General features: G+C 39.5%; 2 protein-coding genes across 7 annotated transcripts in view; one reads left to right on the top strand and one right to left on the bottom strand.

Moving 5' to 3' along the window:
- strada (STE20 related adaptor alpha) overlaps positions 1-13,449 on the bottom strand; it is a 50,594-nt gene extending 37,145 nt beyond the window's left edge. For 2 of the 5 annotated variants that reach the window (XM_073070795.1, XM_073070799.1), the window contains exons 1-3: positions 12,440-12,513; positions 2,501-2,556; positions 865-922 (exon numbers count right to left, since the gene is read on the bottom strand). In XM_073070795.1, the coding sequence (XP_072926896.1) occupies positions 865-922; positions 2,501-2,512 (70 nt within the window). In that variant the 5' untranslated portion in view covers positions 2,513-2,556; positions 12,440-12,513. Of the gene's footprint in view, positions 1-864; positions 923-2,500; positions 2,557-12,439; positions 12,514-13,382 lie in introns of those variants that run through there. The other 3 variants (XM_073070796.1, XM_073070798.1, XM_073070797.1) reach the window with 3 other exon arrangements.
- ddx42 (DEAD (Asp-Glu-Ala-Asp) box helicase 42) overlaps positions 12,993-24,703 on the top strand; it is a 70,279-nt gene continuing 58,568 nt past the window's right edge. Inside the window, exons 1-3 of one of the 2 annotated variants that reach the window (XM_073070792.1) lie at positions 12,993-13,147; positions 14,704-14,931; positions 19,787-19,946. In XM_073070792.1, coding sequence (XP_072926893.1) covers positions 14,711-14,931; positions 19,787-19,946 — 381 coding nt within the window. In that variant the 5' untranslated portion in view covers positions 12,993-13,147; positions 14,704-14,710. Of the gene's footprint in view, positions 13,148-14,703; positions 14,932-19,786; positions 19,947-24,703 lie in introns of those variants that run through there. The other variant, XM_073070793.1, reaches the window with a different exon arrangement.

Here is a 24,703-nt window from a genome sequence, read left to right as displayed (position 1 = left end):
ATGCATATTTTCACTATGTTTTTAGTGATAACTTTAGTTAAATAACATAATTTTAACACCCTAATTATATTATTCACAGAATAATTATATATTGAAGTGAGATTTTATTTCATTTACAAGAAATGTTACAAAACCCAACTGCATGGAAATAAATGCAAGCACTGTGATTGCCGACAGAACACAAAGAATACCAAGTATGCCAGCTAGCTTAATAATAAAATAAACATTTAACATCTGAGGCTGAAAAGGAAAATGCTGGAAGCTTTCAGATGTTGAGAACCGTAAACTTCCAATCATAAAGATTTGCATCCAAATCTTTAACCCTAACAGAATAAGGTCCAAATCAACAGTGTGTACATGGAATGGAATGGTAATTGTACTCAAAATAAGGTAAAAATAGCAATCCACAAGGATTTTCCATCCACACACGATGAGGTTAGAATATGCATGCTATTATTCTGTGTTGATGCCTTGAGCCACCCTTGGGATAAGAACATCGTTGGTCCCTTTAATTTCCTTTGGATGATGATGGTTATGCTGCATTAACTTATTGACTATTTTAGCTATATGTGTTCACCAGACATTAGCGAGGAAACCAGCCTCTTAAGTGGAAAAATAAATGCATTCAGAATGCCAGTTAAGGGGGCATCAGAACCATCACCTCCAATCAGCCAATAGCAAAGGCTTATCATGGCTCAATGACATCAAGAACACAGATATGAAGAAAGTGGTAAGACAGAGAGAAGCAGTCAAGTAAAATACTATTGATATCTTAGATATGATTCAACCAACCCATCCACCAACACCTACCTCAGTTTTCTGAAATGTAAATTTGTGATTGACAGCAATGATGCAGTAACTTACCACCAAACAGTCCCACGTCCTGCAGGCTCTCGACACTCAGCTTTTCAGACACCCACCGCTAGGCCAGCAATTCCACAAAAGTGAAAGTGTTAAAAAAAAAACCATTAACATTTTGCCATATGCTCTGTAGTCTTTTGCAAGGCTTTCCCTGCTCTTAAGACACAAACAACAAAATCAGAAACTGATGAGCAAATAGCACGTAATGACCAACAGGCATACTACTACCATGAGGATGCTGAAAACGTGCCTGCAAAGTGGATCAGAAGGTCAATGAAGATTAACACCACCCTCCTCACCAGAAAAGGCAAAGGCAATGACTCAACAAATACCATACTCCACAATGAAGGAGACTGCCACAAATTCAAGGAATAGGTATCTTATCATGAAGGACAATTCATTGAGCTTAAGTATTTGGAGGACTTTGTGCCAAAGTAATGAACATGGACAGAGAGGAATTTGGGATTGTTTTTCTTTTCTTGTTATCATTAAAAAAAATCCAATAAGTGACACAAAGACAAAAAAAAATCAGCAGACACTGGAAATCCAAGCAACACACAGAAAATGCTGAAGAACCTCAGCAGGCCAGGCAGCATCTATGGAAAACAGTCAATGTTTCAGACAGAAACCCCAGGTATGGCTTTGTGTAGAACTATGCAGAACTCTTTTGGTTGTGTGGAATGCTCTCGCTCTCTGATACTTTGAAACACTGCCAGAACATTCCTCAAAAATAGTCAGTCCACAAGCATAGTCAGCTTTCAGTCACCTTAAATCTCTACACTGGTTTAGCTTACAAAAATTATGATTCCATTAAATTTATTGCTCTAGGTTCTATGCCCACTTTGAAAAGGAAACTACCACTACAATTAAAAGGATCCCTGCTGCACCCAGTGACGCCGTGATCTCTGTCTCAGAAGCTGATGTTAGGCTGACTTTATGGAGAGTGACCTTGCTGCAAGGGAGTACGTGGTAAGGTTCTGAAAACTTGTGCCAACCAACTGGTGGGAGTATTCAAGGATATTTTCAACCTTGGTTGGAAGCTTTCACCTGCTTTAAAAAGGCAACAGTTACACCAGTGCCTAAGAAGAGTTGTGTGAGCTGCTGCAATGATTATCAACCAGTAGCACTCACATCTGTGGTGATGAAATGCTTTGAGAGGTTGGTCATGGCCAGAATAAACTTCTGCCTCAGCAAGGGTTTACTGTAATAGATTTATTTACTTCTATATTATAATGTAATGCTGCTGCTAAGTTAACAAATTTCATGACACCTGCCGGTGACAATAAACCCAATTCTGATTCAGTTGACCCCTTGCTCCCAGTTATTATTGGTCCTACTGAGAAGACATCCAAAGGTTGCATACATTTCATTTTCCTATTATAACTATAAATATACTTACAGTAGATGGTGGAGCATACACAATTATAATAGTTAAAAATCGCTTTGGACAGGTTCTTTGATAGTAAAGGCATAAAAAGTTATGGGAATAATGTAGACAAATTGAACAGCATAGACAGGCATCAGTCAGCATGAATGAGAATCCATTTCTGTGCTGTTGATTCAATGTTAGGTGATGGTTGGGTATTGAAACAAATAAGGAATGAGATAAATGCATGAACTGAAATGAAACTGCACTTACCAAAAATGACATGGAAAAGCTGGATTGTCACTAAACAGACACTTCCATTAGGAGCTCTAATATAAAACAGAACATCATTATAAATCCTTCAGGAAGAAAACGCATAATTACACCATGCAAAATAATTTACTGGTCAGACATCAACAGCAGATTACATTGCTGTCTTTCTATTCCCTGTTTAAAACTAAAAGATCAGGAACATATTGTGCTTCCCAAATTCCACAATAGCACACTGCCATTCACTCAAAAACAGACATTCATCAAACTATCTCACACAATGTGCCAATAAGCTGGTAGACTGCCTTGCAATTATGCTCTCAGTGAGAGACCAATGCATTACAGGAGGTAAACATCTGGTAGATTTTACAAATGATATCAATTTCTTGTTTCTCAGGACATGGAAATAGAATTATTCTACCCAACCCAAGCACAAGCTATCTTTGTTGCCAACCCTTCTGAATAAGTACATACAGTTGCAAGAAAAAGATTGCGAACCCTTTGCAATTACCTGGTTTTCTGAATTTACTCATAAAACGGATCTGATCTTCATCTAAGTCACAATAATAGACAAACACAATCTGCCTAAACTAACTACACAAAAAAATTGTATTTCTCGTCAATGGTGAGTACACTATTTAAACAATCATTGCCTAGGTTCAAAATAGTATGTGAACCTCTGGGGTAATGCCTTCTATAAAAGCTATTTAGAGTTAATGAGATGAGATTAGAGCTATGGATTGTAGAGGTGCCCTGCCCTATAAAAAAGACACACAGTCAGATTCCTGACAGAGCATGCTCTTCTCAAGAAAGATCTGTTTATCTGCACAATGCCTAAATCAAAACAACTTTCAGAAGACCTTTAAAGAAGAATTATAGAGATACACAAAGCTGGAAAAGGCCACAAAAGCATTTCTAAAGATCTGAGTGTTCATCAGTTCACAGAAAGAGAAATTCTCTACAAATGGAGGAAACTCAGTACTGTTGCTACTCTCCCTAGCAGTGGGTGTCCTGCAAAGATCACACCAAGAGCACAATGTACAATGCTGAAGGTGAAAAAGAACCCTAGGATAACAGCAAAAGGCTTGCAGAAATCTCTAGAACGTGCTAAAGTCTCTGTTCATGTGTCCACTATAAGAAAAAACATTGAACAAGAATGGTGCTCATGGAAAAACACCATGGAGGAAACCACTGCTCTCCAAAAAAACATGCTGCATGTCTCAAGTTTGATAAAGACCACCTGGATGCTCTACAATGCTTCTGGGTCAGTGTTCTGTTTACAGATGAGACAGAAGTTGACATTTTTGGCAGAAGAGCTGTTTTTCCTCTGGAGGAAAAAGGGTGCTTTACACCAACACCAAAACCTCATCCCAACTGTGAAGCCTGGTGGAAGCAGCATCATGGTTTGGGGCTGCTTTGCTGCCTCAGGGCCTGGACAGCTTACAATTTTGAATTCTTTGTTCCCTCAATAATTGTATCAAGATATTTTACAGGAGAATGTCAAGTGAGTAGACTGTCACCTGAAGCTTAATAGAAGTTGGATGATGCAACAAGACAATGATCCAAAACACAAGAGTAAATCAACAACAGAATGGTTTAAAAAGAACATTGTGCTTTGGAATGGCCAAATCAGGGTCCATATCTTAACTTAATTGAGTTGCCGTGGCATGACCTGATGAGGACTGTTCATGAAGGTACCCCAGAAATAGTGATGAACTGAAACAGTTTTGTAGGGAGGAGTGGTCTAAAATTCCTCTTTGCCGTTATGCAAGTCTGATCAGCAGCTACAGAAATTATTTGGAGGTTATTGCTCTAAAGAAGGTTCTATCAGTCATTAAATACAAGGGTTCTCATAATTTTTCTAGCCTGGACTGTGAATGATTGAACAATGTGTTCAATAAAGACATGAAAATTACAATTGTTGTGGGTTATTAGTTTAGGCAGATTGTGTTTGTTTATTAATTGTGACTTAGATGAGGATCAGACCACATTTTGAGTAATTAATTCAGAAAACCAGGTAATTGCAAAGGGTTCACAAACTTTTTCTTGCAACTGTAAATAGGTAAATACAGAATAATGCTGCCTCAGCAAGGAGATGGATACCAGCATAAAATAATTGGGAAAATGCACAAATAGCAAGCAGAGAAAACAAACAGAAAATATTGTATGTTTCAGGAAGGATCAGATGGGACAGAACTGTAAGATGATCTAAATAAAATTGGATTTGCCTCATATGAGAAAATTCAGCAGGGTAATTGATGAGCTGGAGGCATGAGAAAACCAAAATGAAGGAAAAGATTAGTGGCTAGAAATTCATTATTGTAGTACATGTTATGACCAGGAAGGCCCTGTTTCCATGCTCATGGCTCTGACTCCAGTACTATCTTTTCCAGAATGTTACAATATCTAGAATTTTCAGTGGTCACAATTTGACGAGGAAAAATTGTGAATATATTGATAACTGTTTCCGTGACAAATAGCGACCACTGAAAATTCAGTTATTTTTCCACTCAGAGATGTAACAGCGACATGAACTTGATGAAAGTGCAACAAATTATGCTTGCAATGACAAGCTATTTGAGGCGTGTACACACACATAATTAATTCTCTTGTTGTGTTATTTGCAATAAAAACTACAGTAAGTCATATTCGAAAGCATGGATGCCAGTGACCTTCCAAACTAACCAGGTTTTCATTGTGCATTTTAAGGGCTTTTCACAATGTTAAATGTCTGCAGCACATTCTGGACCAGTTCTGAAATCTCTTCCAATTGAACAGGAACTACAACTATAGTGCTTGAAAACTTCATACAATTTCAGTGTTAATCCTGCTGGGTGTGCTGCATAAACTGAGAGCTACAAATCAGGTATTAGAGGCTGCATAAATATCATTGGATTAGGATTAAGGGCCAGGTATGGAAGGTCGCATACTTGAGTATAGATTCCTTAGAATTCACAGTAATAAATGTACCCGAGTGCCATTGATGTGGTTTTCATCATGGTGTTTAACAAGCATGGGAGACTGGTCCAAAAAGATAGAGACTGTAAGATCAAAGGAATTTAGGCAAATTGGATCCAAAATTGGGTTGGTAACAGGAGGTAGGATGGAGGGTTATTTGTGTGATTAGAAATTTGTCTGGGCTCCTTGTGATTCCAGATATACATTAATGATTTGGACATAAATGAAGGATACAAGTAAATTTGCATATGACAAAAAAATGATGCAGTTAATGATGAGGAGAATAATTATAGGCTATCGATGATATCAATCAATTGGCAAGATGGGTCATGAAATGGTAGGTGGAATTTAATCCTGATACACCTTGAGAGGATTAATAAAATATAAAATACACAATCAGTACAGGGTAGGGCCCTAAGCAATTTTGAAGAACATAGTGACTTTGGCTTACAAGACCAATGACCCTTGAGGGTGGAACCACAGGTGGACAAGGTAGTGAAGACGCTATATGGGACTCTTGCCTTCACTGGCCAAGGCATACAATAGTACGGAGGCTATAAAATATTAGTTAGGCTACAGTTGGAGTATTAGGCATAGTTCTGGGGATCACACTATGGGAAGGACATGATTGTAATGGAAAGGATGCAGATGGGATTCACCAGGATGTTGCCTGGGATAGAGCTTTTCCTTGGGCAAGAGGAAGTTCATGGGAATGGGGGAACCTGATAGATGCACAGAATGATGAGAGGCAGTGTCTTGAAAGAGTATTCAGCCCCCACAACTGTTTTCACATTTTATTGTCTTATTTTCTAAATTTAAAAGACATTGAAGTAGGATTTTTTGAGCTAATCATGCATAATTGTGCATCATGTCAAATCAGAAGAAAAATCCCAACACCTGTCAGCAATTTACTAAAAATTAAAAACCAAAATTGTGAGGCTGAAGAAGTATTCATCCCCTTCATAATTTGTACGCTAACTTTCCTCAGGTGCAATATACATTATTACCTTACAAACTCACCCAATTTGTTGATGTACTGTAGAAAATTGGAAGATTACCAGTTTTCAATGAATTCATACAAATAAATACCTCTCTCTCTGTAAGATTCAACATTATGGTAGATTTTCAACAAACCAAACCAAAATGAAGACAAAAAAAAGAATTCAAGGCAAGTCAGGGAAATGATATTAGAGAAACACTAATCTGGGGAAGGGTACAAGACCATCAGAAAGGCACTGAACATACCTTGGAACTCAGTGCAGTCTGTTGTGAAAAAGTGGAAAAAATATGAAACTACAGTTATGCTGCCTAGGTCAGGCCGCACCTCTAAACTTAGTCAGTGGAAAAGAATGGCAATTGTAAGAGAGGCTACTCTGAGTGAGCTGCAGAAGTCCGTGGCTGCAACTGGAGATGAAGCTCATGGCTACACAATCTCTAAGGCCTTGCATCAAAAGGGTATTTATGGAAGAGTGGCTAAAAAAAAAAAGCATATCCTTGCCCATAAAGACTTCCAAAGTACCACTTAGAAGATGTTGAAGAAGGTCTTGTGGTTGGATGAGACTGAAGTGGAACTTTGTGGCCTCAACACTAAGCAGCATATGTGGTGTAAATCTAATACTGCACATCAGCCAGGTACCACTATCCCTACTGTAGTGGTCGTCAACCTGTTGATCGCGATCGACTGGTCAATCTTTGAGGTTTTCCTAGTAGATCCCGAAAAAAAAAAAAAATACACAAATACTGTTGAGAGATTGTTTCCGGGTTGTGGGGTTTTAGTTCTGTTCTTTCTGCCCAGTGTGCATGCCTGTAGCTCCCCCGCACTACGCAGTGTAATTCAGTGGTCCCCAACCACCGGATCGTGAGGAAACAATATGAATCAGCTGCAACTTTCCTCATTCCCTGTCACGCCCACTGTTGAACTTGAACCCACGCGAGGTCATCAGTCGCCTAAACGCAGTGATCACTGGTTGGCCTTGGGTAATCAGCTGCTGGGAAATACCGTTGCTACTGGCCTGGAGCGCGGACAGATAGGCGCCGCCTCTAAACCTGTTTAGCACACCAAATGTTTTTGAGGAACCCGGTGCTAAAATATTTGCAGGCGACCTAATATGGGCGCAGGGTTTCGTAAGTAGCAAAGCAGCTACCTCGCTGTGATCTACTAAAAGCAAACTTTTGTCAGCCGATAGATCCTACAAGGCGGGTACATGCCCTGTCGTACTCCTCGCTCGGTCAGTCGCTCTCTCCAGACTGCGACCGCCACGGCGACCTCTGGCCCTGAGTACAAGCACCCTGCACTTAAAGACAAACCTGTTGAGTTTTTTTGAGTGGAAAAAAGTGAGCAAGCGGGACAGCAGCTAAGTGCTGAGAGCCACGAAAACTAAATTGCAGAATAGACTGGACATAAGGAACCTGCTTCGATTATCGCTGTATTCCGGTCGTGTTTAACATCACCCCCCCGCCCCCCCCCCCATCGGCCGGTCCGCAAGAATATTGTCAATATTAAACCGGCCCGCAGTGCAAAAAAGGGTGGGTACCCCTGGTGTTTATACATTATTTCTACTTCCAGTCTTTTCTGCCCCGGTGCACATGCATGTAACTAATCGATCTGGGGTCGATCTTGCCTTTCACTAAGGCCGAGGTAGGGGATCTTGGGCTTAAAAAGGTTGGTGACCACTACCTACAGTAAAGAGTGGTGGAGGTAGCATCATGCTATGGGAATGCTTTGCAGCAGCAGGGACTGAAGATTTGGTCAGGATTGATGCTAAATACAGAGAGATCCTGGATAATAACCTGCTAGCTTCCACCAGAAAGCTTAAACTGGGGAGGAAGTTTGTCCTTCAGCAGAATAATGATCCAAGGCACACTGTCAGAGCAAACATGGAGTGGTTTCAATGAAGGAATTTGATTTCACTGAGCGGGCCAGTCAGAGTCTTGACTTAACCTGACCGTACATCTCTAGCAAGAACTTCCTTAAGATTGCTGTTCACCACCACTCCCCAACTAATCTGACACAGCCTGAGCAATTTTGCAAGGAGGAATGTACAAATCTTGCTCCATCACTTTGTCCAAAGTTAATAGATACTTATCGAAAAAGACTACTGCTTGTAATAACTGCAAGAGGTGATTCAACTAAGCACTGAGCGAAAGCAGATGAATACTTTTGAAGTATTGACATTTCAGTTTTTGAATTTTTAGTTTTTCATGCTTTACAATTGTCCCTGTTTTTAGGGCTTTACTGTGAATAAGGGAGCATGAGATTCACAAATAAAAATTCTCAGTTATATTTATCAAAATCCCTGGTTGTAATACCCATTTATGTTGGGGAAAAAAAGGGTTGGGGCTGAATACTTTCATGAGGCACTTTATATAGATGAGTTAATAGTAATGGAGCTGTTTAGTAATAGATGAAAATTAAGGACTGAGATATTTAGAGGGATCTGATAAAACCTTTTCAAAGACAATTGCTGGAATGTGGAACTCACTGCTTGAGGCAGTAGAGGAAGGTACAAAGGTATTTAATAAATGTCTAGATGAGCACTTGATTTACTAAGGCATGCTTTCTCACTTTCAATAAAGATCCTTAAAGTTAAAGGGTTTTAGGGGGATCTACTTGACCCAATGTTTGTGCTTTAGCAATTTCAGCAGTTATATCATAGATCTAAAAAGTAACACTAGTACTTGAATGAATGGTAGTTTAACAATGAAGAACTATTATGTCATTTAATTGGGAAGTATCTCATTGAACACAGTTCGGAGGATCAGAGGTGGAGAGGTCAGCAACTCTAAATTCCTCCTTCAGAGGACCTGTACAGGGTCCAGCATGCAAGTGCAATTATGAAGAAAGCACAGCAGCTCTTCTACTTCCTTAGGAGTTTGTGAAGATTCAGCACAACATCTAAACCTTTGACAAACTTTCACAGGTGTGTAGTGGAGAATATATTAACTGGCTGCATCACAGCCTGATATAGAAACACCAAAAACCTCCCCACCATTGAGCACAATTACACATGAAACATCGCCGCAGGAAAGCAGCATCCAGCATCAGGACTCCCACCACCCAGGACATGCTCTCTTCTCACTGCTGCCATCAGGAAGGTGGTACAGGAGCCTCAGGAGTCACACCACCAGGTTCAGGAACACTTATTACCCCTCAACGCTCAGGCTTTTGAACCAAGTGGATAACTTCACTCACCCAATCACTGAATTGCCCCGTCAACCTATGGACTTTTCGTCTCATGACCACGATATTATTTTGTATTTGCAGTTTGTTGTCTTCTGCACTCTGGTTCTCCATCCAGTTGGTGTGGCCTTTCATTGATTATATTATGGTTATCGGATTTATTGATTTTCCAACAAGAAAATGAATCGCAGGGTTGTATATGGTGGCATATATGTACTTTGATAATAAATTTAGTTTGAACTTCTTGGACCCAGTTGATCACCATTGATAAAACTGAGTTGTAAACATCCTCATCTTTGAAACCCATGTTTGCTTACTGACAGGGTTATTTCTGGATGATGACTTCCTTCAATTCAGGGCATGGAAGTGCAGCAGTTAGTGCTGCTGCCTCATAGCTCCAAGCCTTGTGCAGTTTGCACATTCTCACTGTACTCACCTGGACTTCTGCTGGGAGTTCCTGCTGTAGCTTAATTACCCACTGTTAATATTCCCGTAGTGCAGTTTCCAGAAGAAACATTTGAGGAGTGACAAAACAAAACATCAAAGTCTGCTTCTGGTTGCAGCTCCCCCCCTCCCATGTGTGGGTGTAGGATGGGACAACTGATTGGATAACCAAGGAGGAGACCCAGTGGAGGGAGGTCGTCACACGCAGGCTCCACATCAACCATTCGAAGTACCAGGCAACCCAGATGTTATATCTGATGTTAATGTCTTCACCCCAGTCCACTCCCCACACAAACTCACATGAATAAATAATGCAATGCACCTAAGACAGTGTTCCATTAGGAATCCCCAACTATACTGGAGACAGCCACACCAGAATGGGGCTCATGAACCACAAAAGCTGATGTTTAACACAGAGCTGACCACAAGACAATAACTATCCCAACCACCAAAATGAAGATCACAAACAATGTCAATGTTCAATCTAAAGGGAAAAGGCAGTTTCAAGGACATTCCCATTTACAAAAGTGAGACTCAGTACATACGAGTCTCAGTTCCAAAGTGGGATCATTGACCTGAAAGACCAAATTTGATGTTTGGTACACAGGTGTTGCGACTGCTGGGCATTTTTTGGCATTTTCTATTTTGTTTCAAAATTCTTGGCTCAGGGAATTAATCAGCTTTTGGTTTTACTAATTTCTCCAATATTATTCATACAAATTTGTTTAATGTTTCTTTTTAAAAAACCCTTCGCTCCCTAGCATTTCCAGAATAATACATTTCATCTTCTGTGAAGAAACACCCCAGTATTAGTTTAATTGCTGTCATAATTCCTCCATTATAAACTCTCCCAGCTCTGACTGAGTGATCTACATTGACCCAGTAAATACAAGTATTATCACTAACACCAAGTGGATCATGCATCCCAGTCCGCTTCCATCATCACCAAAGCTAAATTTAAATCATGTGAATAAGCAGCAAAACTTCTGCCATGTTTATCCTCAGAACTGGTGTCCAACTAGGGTATGCTCTCAGTCCCCTACATTACTTCCAATGACTGTGCGGCCAGATTCTGCACCAACTCCACCAACAAATCTGCAGAGGTGATCACCATGATGTGCTAGATCATCAAATAAGGAGATGGAGTATAGGAAAGAGTGCTAAGACAACCACATTTCCCTCAACGTCAGCAAAACAGAAAAACTTCATTGACTTCAGGAAGTGGGAGAGGAGATCAGAGTACACAACATTTCCCTCGATGTTACTGACGTGAAGATGGTTGAGAGCATTCCATCCAGATACATCACAAATGTTTCCGAGTTGTTTCTTTCTATGTCTATGACTGATGGGCAGAAGGTAGCCAGCTCAAGTAACAAAGGTAATAGTTACTCCTCCTTCTGGAATGGCAACCCTGTAGAGAAAATACATTTTTCTGCCAAGACTGCACACATTGTAGGAACTTTTTGGGATAGCCAAAAAAATCTAGGGTTATTATTCTAAAAAAAAGCTCCACTGAAATATTCAGGATTATAAGCAGCATAGATGGGAGATGTAGCAGGAAACACTTCTCTTAACAGTGATGGAGAAAACCAGAGGCTTATGTGAAGTGTACCTACCATTCCCTCAGGTAGTGCATAACAGATTCCAAACAATGCCTGCGTGAAAAAGTATTTCCTCTCAAATAATCCCCCCCACACACCATTATCTTTTCATGGGCAACACTGATTTGACCACAACCTGTAAAACACGTCAATCACTTAGTTACAAAGAGGAGTGTACAGCTCAAGTTGTCTCTTTTGTTAAGATCTAAGCATCCAAAAGCCGAAGCCAACAAGAAATTTTGTTCGGCGACCTGCACACAAAATTTCCACTAAATCATAATGTGAAAATTAATAACCGGAATACTTATGTAATAACGCTAAAGGACGAAAATCACGGAGGAGTCGCCTGATCTTGTAAGAGTAATGCCCTGCACCACTAGCTTCCACCCATCCACCCACCTAACGATCTAAGCAAGGCCTGGTTTTCGCACTTCCGGCTATGCAGTTCCCCCGCAGTACTGCACCGGAGTCAATTAACCAGGATTGGGCTGGATCTTAACCCAACACCTCCATCTCTGGCCATGAGAAGTGGCTCCCACACTATGCATACAGAGAACCATCTCTCTAGCAAACAGGCAGCAGCTCCGCGCCCGGAGGCCGAACTATCCGGATGCTACGGGTGCTCGTCAGCACACTGACTACGGATTTGCTACAGCATACGATCTCACATAACCAGTTATAAAGCAACTCCGGCTACATACAAGACGAGTTCCTACTGTTTCTCACAGGCAGCCCCCCATTCAGCGGATCCTCACTCACCTTACTCCACTCTATCTGGGCCAGCGCTCTTATATGGGCGGAGACATCCACCGGATGTCCCGTCTCCTCGGCTCAATCTTACCGGTGCATTCCTACCGATTGACGTCCTAATCAAGAGAGGACAGGGCAATCCCTGACTGTGATTGGGCTATTCAGTAATCAATCATATTCATCCTACAGCTTGAGCCGCGGCTGGGGATACTTGCTGGTGACGTCGCCAAATACAATTGGAGTTTTTATTATATTTCTGTTTTCCATTTCCCCGCATTAATAAGCGACCATCAGTTTACAGCAAAACTGCGGCTGTTGCTTCACCACAGACTAATGTCACTGTGCAAAGACACCATGGGGGTGGGGGTTAATTGATCATGTCGTTACCCTTTGACCCAGTGACATCACGCAATGTAATCGCGACATGCAGTATTATCGAAGTTTTTAAAGTTGGCGGCCCACTGAGGTGGGTGTGTGCGGGGGGGGGGTGGTTAGGCGAAGTCGGATCGGTGGCGACGGATTTGTGTGGAACAGCAGGCAGCTCACCCTCAGTTGTCGGCCGCCAATGGGCAATGCGCATGCGCGGCGGACGGTGACCGACGGCTTGGCTGCTTGGTGTGCGGGTCGGGGGGGGAAAAGGGAGTAGGCTTGACGGAGAGACGGACGGACACGGTGCCACCACCTGATACTCCCATAGTAATTCAGGCCGACAATTGGGTAAGGTGCACGATTCCGGCGATCTAGTTTACTACTGGCTAGGGCTCTCGGGCCTACTGTTTTACAAGGCCTAAAGTGGTGCTTATTCTGCTCATCTTCCCCCACCCCCACCAGTCGCCTTATTTATTTAGCGATACAGCGCGGAGAGGCCCTTCCTTTACTCCGTCCCGCTCGGTGCGTCCCTCTTTCTCCCACGCCCCACCTCGCCCATTACCTCCCCCACTAGTCATCTCACCACGCCGATTGCTCTTCCTCCTGTGCCCCTTCCCCACGACACTTCTCCCGCCGAATGCGCGCCCACTCTGCCTGTTGCCACGCCTCTCCGTCTTAACGAGTTCTTTTTTGTTTTGGTTACTATCTCGATTTATCGGCAATAGCTAAGGCCCAATTTCTTGCTAACGGTCTAGTTCAAACGATGAAGTAAAGATCAATCGCACAAAATGCAAGCCAAATAATGCAGAAATGTTGCTAATTGCTACATCAATCAGCACCTATTAATACGACGATCTTGAATCGTTTTCCTTCCAGTATTGGACCCCGACGTTGTATGAAAGCTCATAAAGAAACGATCCATGAAATATTGCACAACCATCATAAATCCAACCAATATTTGCATCGCATGGAGGAGTAGGTCATCCTGCCCTCAAGCCAATTCACTGAAATCTTGGTTTCAACTCCACCGTCATGATTGTCCCTCTATCCTGATTTCCTCTTTGTTCCCAAAAAGACAAAATGCACATATTGTCAATAAAGAAAATGTCTCCAGTGAAATCTGCAAGAAATTAAATGGAGTATAAAAAGCTAGTCACTCTCAAGGTATGAGACAAGATTGTCAGACGTAAGATGTTACTCTGTGAAGTATCACTACTCTAACAGACAGCATAATGTAGGAAAGAAAATTGATTTTGTAGGTTCTACAACAAATAACATATCAACATTAAAGAGACAATGTTTGACATTGTTGGATCTATAGTGAAACCAAATGGCTTGAATGCCCATCTTGGCCCCTCATTTAAATGTAATCATATTTCCATGGTGTTCATCAAAAAAATGCAAGAGGAGAAATACCAACCCACAAGATCACTTGTAGAAACTACTCTTGTTTGCAATAGAACTAAACCATGAGAGTCATGAACATGACTCAATACTGTTGCTTGGTCAGGAGCTTTAATGTAATAATGTTTTTCTCCTGCAAGTGCTATTAAAATGTCACATGGCTCAATAAAGTAAAATGTTGAAGCACTTTTAGTTTACTACTGGCACCCTTGATTATGGCAATCTCCCTGTATTACCATGTGCCTCTTAGTTGTCAGATATCCCAGTGACTGCATTGAGTATTTTTTCTTAACAGATTTACAGTCTGGTGAGCAGTTGTTGTGTAGTCTCTTCGAGATTTTCTTACTTGGATAGTATAGTTGATTTTCTAATTCTCTGAAATTGTGAGAGATGAGTTTGAATGTACTGAAAGATCTTTTTTTTAATCTGTCATTGTTAGATAAATCTTTGAGTTGAAGGTTTTACAGAGTTCCAGAAATACTTATTTTATGTTCCTGCAGCTAAACAATGAATTGGAATAAAGGAGGTGGTGGTGCAAAGAGGGGCTTTGGTTTTGGTGGTTTTGCTATTACACCAGGGAAGAAGGAAGAACCAAAACTACCAAAGGCAGCACACTCTGTATTCGGTTCACTGGGCCCATCAAGTGGCTATGGGAAAACCCAACCAGCTCAGACACCTTGCTTCTATAAAGTGGGATCGAAGCGGCCAAACTTTGATGAAGAAAATGCGTGAGTATTCAAAGCTATTTGCAAATTGTGAATGCAATTTAGAGGGAAAATGTTAAAGAAATAACCTCATCACTTGTAGAAGCAAGAGAACTTCTGACTTGTTTGAAAATGTAATTTAAAACAAATAATTGGAAATTACTTAAATTTCCATCTTTAAATTTTCTGTTAAATGTTGTCTCGTATAATGTGTTTTTGTTTAAACCTCATCTATCCTTGCAAGAGGACAAGTAATATCTATACTTGAAGGTAATTGTAATGCAAACTGATCCCCTGCATTTATATATCATTGCAAACCAGAAGTGAGCTGTATGAAATATTCAAATGTAGTAGTTCCAGTATATTAGGAATTCAACCTTTGTTTTACTTTGATTCAAAATAAGAGAATGGGCAGCACAATAGCGTAGAGGTTAGCACAATGCTTTGCAGTACCAGTGACCTGGGTTCCATAAACACAGCTGTCTGTAAGGAGTTTGTACGTTCTCCCCGTGACCATGTGGGTTTCCACTGAGTGCTCCGGTCACCAGCCTCTCCCGCCTCCCCCCACAGTCCAAAGATGTACCAGTTGGTAGGTTAATTGCTCATTGTTATTTATTTTGTGATTAGACTAGGATTGAATCGGGCGCGGGGGGGTGGTTGTTGTGCAGCACAGCTTGAAGGGCCTATTCCGTGCTGTATCTCAATAAAATAAATAAGGAATCCCAGACAGAAAAAAACTCAGTTCCAGACAGATTTTGATAGAATATGAACTGATACTGAAAATGTGAAAATGTTTTCAATGTGGAAAATTGCAAAGAGGATAATCAGTGGGAATATGAAAGGAATAGCAAGGAATGCCTCATGGAGTGAAATGAGGTTGAATCTATTAGTGCAATGAAGAAACAACAGGAAAGCAAAATATAAACACGAGATTGTACAGATGCTGGAAATCCAGAGTAATACACACAATATGCTGGAGGAACTCAGCAGATCAAGTCGTATCTATGGAGAGGAATAAACAGCCTTATGTTTCAGGCTGAGACCCTTCATCAAGACTCCCTGCAAAAATCCACAATTGTAGTGACAAGATGTATATCAATAGTTTGAGGTATTCAATTGGAAAAGGAAATGGATATATAGAATTCATAAAGCTCCACATACACATGGTGATATAATCTACCAATGCTTGACAAGGATTGTTACCATGATGTTTTATGCTTGTCGTCTGAGTTAGCCTTTCCTACTCCATCCTTGCTGATCTCGCCTTGCCCAGAGGGTTGTGCTCCTTCTTACCCCGGTCTTCAAGTCACCCAGGAAAACCAGTCTTTCTTTGGAATACAGATAAGAGTTTTCTTAAGATGAAAGGCCTTGGTCTCAATTCAGTACTCAAATGTATATTAGTGATAATTATACTAGAGCATAATAATATATTGTTTCTATGTTAGACTGAGCCCAAAGGGTCATTAGGTGTTCACTAATTCTGCAGAGTGAATCACAGTGATACCTGACTAGAATCAGGTTTATTATCACCGATGTATGCCGTGAAATTTGTTGTTTTGTGGCAGCAGTACAGACTAGCTCCTTCCTGATGACAAAACTGTTTGTGTAGACTCTTCCTGTTCCAGTTTGCCCCTCCAGAAGAAAGTGTAGCCACATTTTTCTTTAAACTGTTTATCTCATGTCCATTATATCTAGCTTAGGGTGGCAGCATCAGTGTAAAACCATGTTAGTTTTTCAGCTGTGATCTTGGAACTTTGTTCAGGTCTATCGCTGTTGCAACCCTCTATTAGTTTCCTGAAGTCCGAGGTCCTGAACTTCATATTGTGGAGCAAGTTTCCGATGCCAGCTATCATATGGGCTTCACAGATTGAGCTCTTGACCCACTTACGACGGTGTCTATGCCCACTGGAGACTAGGCTCTGTTGCAGGAGTATTATTGCTCACATATTAATGGGAACAAGTGTAAGTGCTTTCCAGTATATGTATATTTTCCTTTCTTTCTTTTTTCAATCTTTTTATTGATTTAAAAAAAAGTGTATACAAACAAGATGAGAATATCTCTGGTATACATGTCAATAGCAGTACATACAGAAGGTAAAATAAACAATATCAGAATCACACAGTGTTGATCTACAAAGTATAAATTTGATATAGAATGTATAGTTCTCCCCTTATCAATTTATAAAGAAAGGAAGGACTATTATAAGTTTTTATATAAAAGAGAAGAGGGAAAAACCCCCACTATTCTAAACAGAAAAAAAAAGGACTGGGCAGACCATCCTGAGAGAAAAACCAAGAGAAGAGAGACCCTCTGATCAAACCCAAGGTTCTGAAAAAATAGCTGGAAGAGAATCAGTACACAAATCACATCATATGAAAATATTGAATAAAAGGTCGCCAGATTTCTTCAAATTTAAAGGATGTATCCAATGTCCGACTTCTTATTTTCTCTAGACTTAAACAGGACATGATAGAGGAAAGCCAATAAAAGGTGTTATTCCTTCCATTTAAGTAAAATGGCTTTCCTAGCCAATAAGGTTGAAAAGGCTATGATCCGCTGAGCGGAAGCAGGAATATATCCTGCTTCTGATGGAATAATCCCAAAAATAGCTGTAAATAAGTTTGGTTGTAAATCCAGATCCAGCACTTTAGATAAAGTTTTAAAAACATCTTTCCAAAAATTCTCCAATTTTATGCAAGACCAAAACATATGAGTTAAAGTGGCCACCTGAGTATTACATCTATTACAAATAGGATTAATATTGGGAAAAATACAGGCTAATTTATCCTTCGACATATGTGCCTGATGCACTACCCTGAACTGTATCAAGGAATGATGGGCACAAATAGATGAAGTATTTACCAGATGAAAAATTTTACTCCATTGATTATCTGAAAGTAACTCTTGAAATTCCAATTCCCAGACAGCTTTAATTTTATTGTTAGATATCATTTGTAAATTCAATAACCATTTATAAATTGTAGCTATTGATCCTTTTTGGAGTGGTTTAAGCTGGAAGAAGATATCTATTATATTAGATGGATAGGCAGGGGGATAATTTAGAAGCAAAGTACGTAAAAAAATTCCCAATTTGTAAATATCTAAAAAAGTGTACATTGGATTAATTAAATTTATCCGCTAGCTGAGTAAAAGACATTAAACAATCCCCTATAAACAAATCTGAAAAAGTTATTATACCTTTGGTTTTCCAAATTAAAAAAGCCTGATCTAAAATTGATGGTTTAAAAATACAGTTACGATATATTTTACTAGAAAGGACAAAATTATTTAATTCAAAATATCTACGAAACTGAAACCAAATTCTTAATGTATGTTTAATAATAGGATTAAGGTCTTGTCTACCAAACTTAGAGAGCAGAAAAGGAAGAGTAGCTCCCAGTAAAGAGGCCAAGGAATACCCCTTCATCGAGTTTTTTCCCGGAATGGCGGGACTGTCATATGTTGAAAGATTGGAGCGACTGGGCTTGTATACACTGGAATTTAGAAGGGTGAGAGGGGATCTGATTGAAACATATAAGATTATTAAGGGATTGGACACGCTGGAGGCAGGAAGCATGTTCCCGCTGATGGGTGAGTCCAGAACTAGAGGCCACAGTTTCAGAATAAGGGGTAGGCCATTTAGAACAGAGATGCGGAAAAACATTTTCACCCAGAGAGTGGTGGATATGTGGAATGCTCTGCCCCAGAAGGCAGTGGAGGCCAAGTCTCTGGATGCATTCAAGAGAGAGTTAGATAGAGCTCTTATAGATAGCGGGGTCAAGGGATATGGGGAGAGGGCAGGAACGGGGTACTGATTTTGTATGATCAGCCATGATCACAGTGAATGGCGGTGCTGGCTAGAAGGGCCTACTCCTGCACCTACTGTCTATTGTCTATTGACTGCCAACGGGAGACTGGTATATTTTCCAGTCACATGCACACATGTAGGCTTAGGCACTGCACTGCTGCCTACTGCCTCTCTCCTGGATTCTCACTTACTTGTTTTTCAGCCAAGCCCCATTCCTGGTGCTTGGTTCCAGTTTCACACCTAGAAAACTCTGCTGATGGTGACATACCACACCTGTCCTAGACTCTAGCTTTGGCCACATATAGTACCCAGTTGCATTCCCAGTCCCTGACTGCCTGCAAACCTATATTCCCAGATCCCAACTCCCAATTCCATTTGTATTCCTAACCACATCAATCTTTGGTTCCACCTGTATCCCTGAACCTCTCACTCCCTGGTTCTACCTCCATTTCTGTTTGCACAGGTCCCTGTCCCATGCACATATCTCACCACACCCATCCCTGACTGAATCTTACTAGGCCCCACATCTCCAGTTGCACTGGTCCCAGGTTCTACCCTTACACCTAACAATACTGGCCCCCAATTCTGTCCATCTGATTACACCAGTCCTTGGTTTTGCTCACTCATATAATCATAGCATTTCCCAGTTCCTCTTGTAGATCTGTCTATACCAGTTTCCAGTTTTGCTCACTTACTACACTATTCCGTGGCTACAGCCACAGAACTATTCACATTATTCCCCTACCTAGGTGACAAATCTAACCACACCATTCCCTGACTTCAGCTCCAGACCTACATTTCTATTTGTACATACCTGACTACACTCCCTGCAATTCACAGCTCTACCTGTGCGCTAACTATATTGATCTCCATCACCACCTTCATGATCATGCTAAGTTGGCTAAGTTGTGAGTTATTCAAAAGCATATTTACAAAATCCTATGTTTGTAAAGGACTTTACTTCAAATCTAATGTAATAAGTATGTTTTTCTCTTTGTGATTTAAATAAATGGAAAACTTTTATCAGGTTCTTTCTCTATTTTCATTGTTACTTGTATCTGGACTTCTAGGTATTTTGAAGATGATGATGAAGAAGACAGTTCAGCCAATGTTGATTTGCCATACATACCTGCAGAAAATTCTCCAACCAGACAACAGTTCTCAAGTAAAGCTGAGGACTCTGATGACAGCGAGGAGGACCCTCTGGATGCATATATGGCTGAAGTGGAGGTGATTTGAAATTCTAAGTTAAATTGTTTGCTTTAATTTTATTGTGGTAATTGATACTTGAAACACATATTTGAACACTTCGAGAATTATCATCAATGCCCATTGGTTGTGCAGTGGAAGCAGACTACAAGTGCAATTCTGCCCACTGCATTTCAGAATGTACATTAACCTCAATCTCAGACCAGAAGCATTTCTCAAGTCCCTTAAATGAGAGAGAACAACTCACAATATTCCAGGTGTGATCTCACCAATTGCAGGGGTTCCCAACCTGGGGTTCCCGGACCCCTTGCTTAATGGTATTGGTCCAAGACATAAATAAAGGTCGGGATCCCCTGCACCAAAGTCTTGTATAGCTGCAACATAACATCACATCTCTTGTACTCATTGCCTCGTCTTATGAATGTAAGCATGTTGTATGCTGCCTTCCCCTCCATGGCTACTCATATTTTGCCACTTCTGATGGAGGTTTGTTTCTGGATTTCTCAGTCATTCCCAGGAGATAATCTTTCATTGTGGGTGACACCTAGACAGCTGTGAATGTTGGAAATGCTATTCATTCATGTATTTCTTAACTTTGGAATGTACGATGATGCAGTACAGCACTTATGGCTACTGGATGATCCACTTTGTAGGAGTGGTGGAAACAGAAACAATAGTATCTTACAAAAAGCAATCAATATGTACTGGACAGAGTAATTTACAGGGGCATTTGAAAAAGATCAGGGTGAATGGGACATGCAGGTTGAATCCACCATGAATTGGCATGGATTCCATTTGTCAAATGGCCTTCTGTGCTGAAGCACTTATGATTCTAGCAACTCAAAGCAAATCAAAACTCTTCTGCAACTTTTCTAGGTTGTATCAGGGTCTGTTCACCCCTCTGTGTTTGCTGAAATGATTTTAACATTGTCATTGTCATTAATATTAACTTGATTTTAACAGTATCATGAACAAAGCGAATGAACATACCGTGGATCAGTACTTGGAGCTATGATGTTGTGGCCATTACAGAGACTTGGATGGCTCAGGAGCAGGAATGGCTACTTAAGAGTGCCAGGCTTTAGATGTTTCAGAAAGGACAGGGAGGGAGGCAAAAGAGGTGGGGGCATGGCACTGCTGATCAGAGATGGTGTTACGGCTGCAGTAAAGGAGGAAGTCATGGAGGGGTTGTCTACTGAGTTTCTGTGGGTGGAAACAGGAAGGGGTCAATAACTCTATTGAGTGTTTTTTGTAAACCACCCAACAGCTACAGGGACATCAAGGAGCAGATGGGGGAACAGATTCTGGAAAGGTGTAATAATAACAAGATTGTCATGGTGGGAGATTTTAATTTCCCCAATATTGATTGGCATCTCCCCAGAGCAAGGGGTTTAAATGAGGTGGAGTTTGTTAGGTGTGTTCAGGAAGGTTTCCTGACACAATATGTAGATAAGCCTACAAGAGGAGAGGCTGTACTTGATTTGGTATTGGGAAATGAACCTGGTCAGGTGTCGGGTCTCTCAGTGGGAGAGCATTTTGGAGATAGTGATCATAATTCTATCTCTCTCTCTCTCTCTCTCTTTCAATCTTTTTATTAATATTTAGAATATTATGAATGAGATACAATTCAAATAATGGTAAGGGATTACAAATATATAGACTCCCATTATACATAAAGAAATACATAAACAATGAATACAGCATAAGTAAGTTTCCCAAAACATAAACCATATAGTATATATATGAACAAGGTAAGTTTAAATATTCCATAATATATAGTATAAAAAAGAGAAAAAAAAATCTATCTAAGAAAGTTAGCTAATCTACTAATCTAGTATCAAGAAAAAGAAAAAAAAACAAAGAAGAAAAAAAAACTAAAAAAAAACTTTTAAAAAAGAGAAAAAAAAGGGCTGTTCATAGTATCTCACGAGCATACATAAACATCAATGACGTCAACTCCAATCCTCTCAACATACATACGATTAAAGCTGAAAAAAAACCGATAAGCCTGGCACAGGGCCATTACATCATATGAAAATATTGAATAAATGGTCTCCATATCTTTTCAAATTTAATAGAAGTATCAAATACAGCACTTCTAATTTTTTCTAAATTTAGACATAACATAGTTTGAGAAAGCCAATGAAATACCGTGGGAGGATTAATTTCCTTCCAATTCAACAAAATAGATCTTCTAGCCATCAAAGTGAGAAAAGCAATCATTCGACAGGCGGAAGGAGATAAGTGAAGTAAGTCCATCATCGGTAAACCAAAAATTGCGGTAATAGGATGGGGTTGTAAATCAATGTTCAATACCGCCGAAATAATATCAAAAATATCTTTCCAATATTTTCTCAAAAGTGGACATGACCAAAACATATGAGTTAAAGAAGCGATTTCTAATTGACATCTGTCACAAATAGGGTTTAAATGAGAATAAAAATGAGCTAATTTATCCTTGGACATATGGGCCCTATGTACAACCTTAAATTGTAATAATGAATGTTTGGCACATATAGATGATGTATTAACTAATTTAAGAATTCTATCCCAATTCTCAATAGGAATAATAAGATTAAGTTCTCTTTCCCAATCATTTTTGGTCTTATCAAAGGGCACTGAACGTATCTTCATAATTATATTATAAAGTTTTGATATAAGCCCTTTTTGAAAAGGGTTTAATTCAAACAAACTTTCCAAAGTATCTGAAGACAGAGAATTTGGGAACGAAGGAAGTACCGTACTTAAAAAATGCCTAACCTGTAAGTATCTAAAAAAATGAAATCTAGGCAAATTATATTTATTAGCTAGTTGCTCAAAGGACATAAAACAGTTGTCCAAAAATAAGTCGGAAAATCTTAATAATCCCTTAGTTTTCCAAGCCAAAAAAGCATGATCTATAATTGAGGGGTGGAAAAAACAATTAGATACAATAGGACTATTTAACACGAATTGAGTCAACCCGAAAAATTTCCGAAATTGAAACCATATACGTAAGGTATATTTAACTATCGGGTTGTCAATTCGCTTCGGCAATTTAGAAAGAGCAAAAGGGAGAGATGTCCCTAAGATAGAACCCAGAGCATAAGCAGAAACCGATTTGGTTTCCAAACTCACCCAATGAGGGCCAAAAGGACCATCCCATTCTTTCAACCAACATATCAAATATCTAATATTAACTGCCCAATAATAAAATCTGAAATTGGGTAATGCCAACCCACCATCCTTCTTTGTCTTCTGTAAGTATATTTTACCTAACCTGGGATTTTTATTCTGCCATATATATGAAGAAATTTTTGAATCAACATTAGTAAAAAAGGATTTCGGAATAAAAATTGGTACCGCTTGAAAAACATATAAAAATTTAGGTAAAATAACCATCTTAATAGCATTAATCCTACCTATCAGAGATAAAGATAATGGTGACCACTTAGTAAACAAACCTTTAATCTGATCAATTAAGGGTAAAAAATTAAACCGAAATAATTCTTTATGGTTTTTGGTAATTTTAATCCCTAAATAAGTAAAAGAATCATTAGCTAATTTAAAAGGTAAAATACCATAATTTGGGACCTGTCTATTCAAAGGAAACAATTCACTCTTATTAAGATTTAACTTATACCCAGAAAACTCACTAAATTGAGCCAACAATGATAAGACTGCTGGAATAGATTTCTCAGGATTAGAGATGAATAATAATAAATCGTCTGCATATAAAGATACCTTATGAATATCTGTTCCACGATTAATACCCAAAATATCCTGTGATTCTCTGATGGCAATTGCCAAAGGTTCTAAAGCGATGTTAAATAGTAATGGACTAAGAGGACAACCTTGTCTAGTGCCCCGAAATAAATGAAAAAATGGAGATCTTTGATTATTAGTAAACACCGAGGCTACTGGAGTTTGATATATCAGTTTAATCCAAGAAATGAAGGTCGGACTGAAATTAAACTTCTCCAACACATAAAATAAGTAAGGCCATTCAACTCTATCAAATGCTTTTTCCGCATCTAATGATATAACACATTCTGAAGTATTATGTGAAGGAGTATAAACAATATTCAATAATCTCCTAACATTGAAAAAAGAATAGCGATTTTTAATAAAACCGGTTTGGTCTTCCGAAATAATTTGGGGTAATACCTTCTCCAACCTAGAAGCCAGCAACTTGGAAAAAATCTTAGAATCCACATTCAATAAAGATATTGGTCTGTAGGATGCACAATCAGTAGGGTCTTTATCTTTCTTCAGTATTAAAGAAATGGAAGCTCTATAAAAAGATTGTGGCAACTTCCCCAATCTAATTGCTTCTTCAAAAACCTTGCATAGCCAAGGAGATAGAGTATCAGAAAAACATTTAAAAAATTCTACTGTATACCCATCTGGACCTGGTGCTTTCCCAGAATTCATTGAGGAAATAACCCCTTTAATTTCCGCATCCGTAAACGGAGTATCTATTACTGAAAGATCATCAGATGATAGTTTTGGAAAATTCAATTTCCCGAGAAAATCACACATGGTATTATGATCCTGAGGGAATTCAGATTTATACAGGGAGGTATAAAAGTCTTGAAAAGACTTATTTATGTCATCATGGTTAACTGTCAAATCCCCATTCTGCTGTCGAACCTTAGTAATCTGGCGTTTAACTGAAACATTCTTCAGCTGACTAGCTAACAGTTTTCCTGATTTATCACTATGTATATAGAAATCAGATCTGGTTTTCATTAATTGATTTTCTATCGGAGATGTAAGTAATAAACTATGTTCCATTT

The sequence above is a fragment of the Hemitrygon akajei genome, chromosome 18 (genome assembly GCF_048418815.1).
Source record: "Hemitrygon akajei chromosome 18, sHemAka1.3, whole genome shotgun sequence".
NCBI lineage: Eukaryota > Metazoa > Chordata > Chondrichthyes > Myliobatiformes > Dasyatidae > Hemitrygon > Hemitrygon akajei.
The sequence above is the reverse complement of the archived record's forward strand: the minus strand, read 5'-3'. Positions and strand labels throughout refer to the sequence as shown.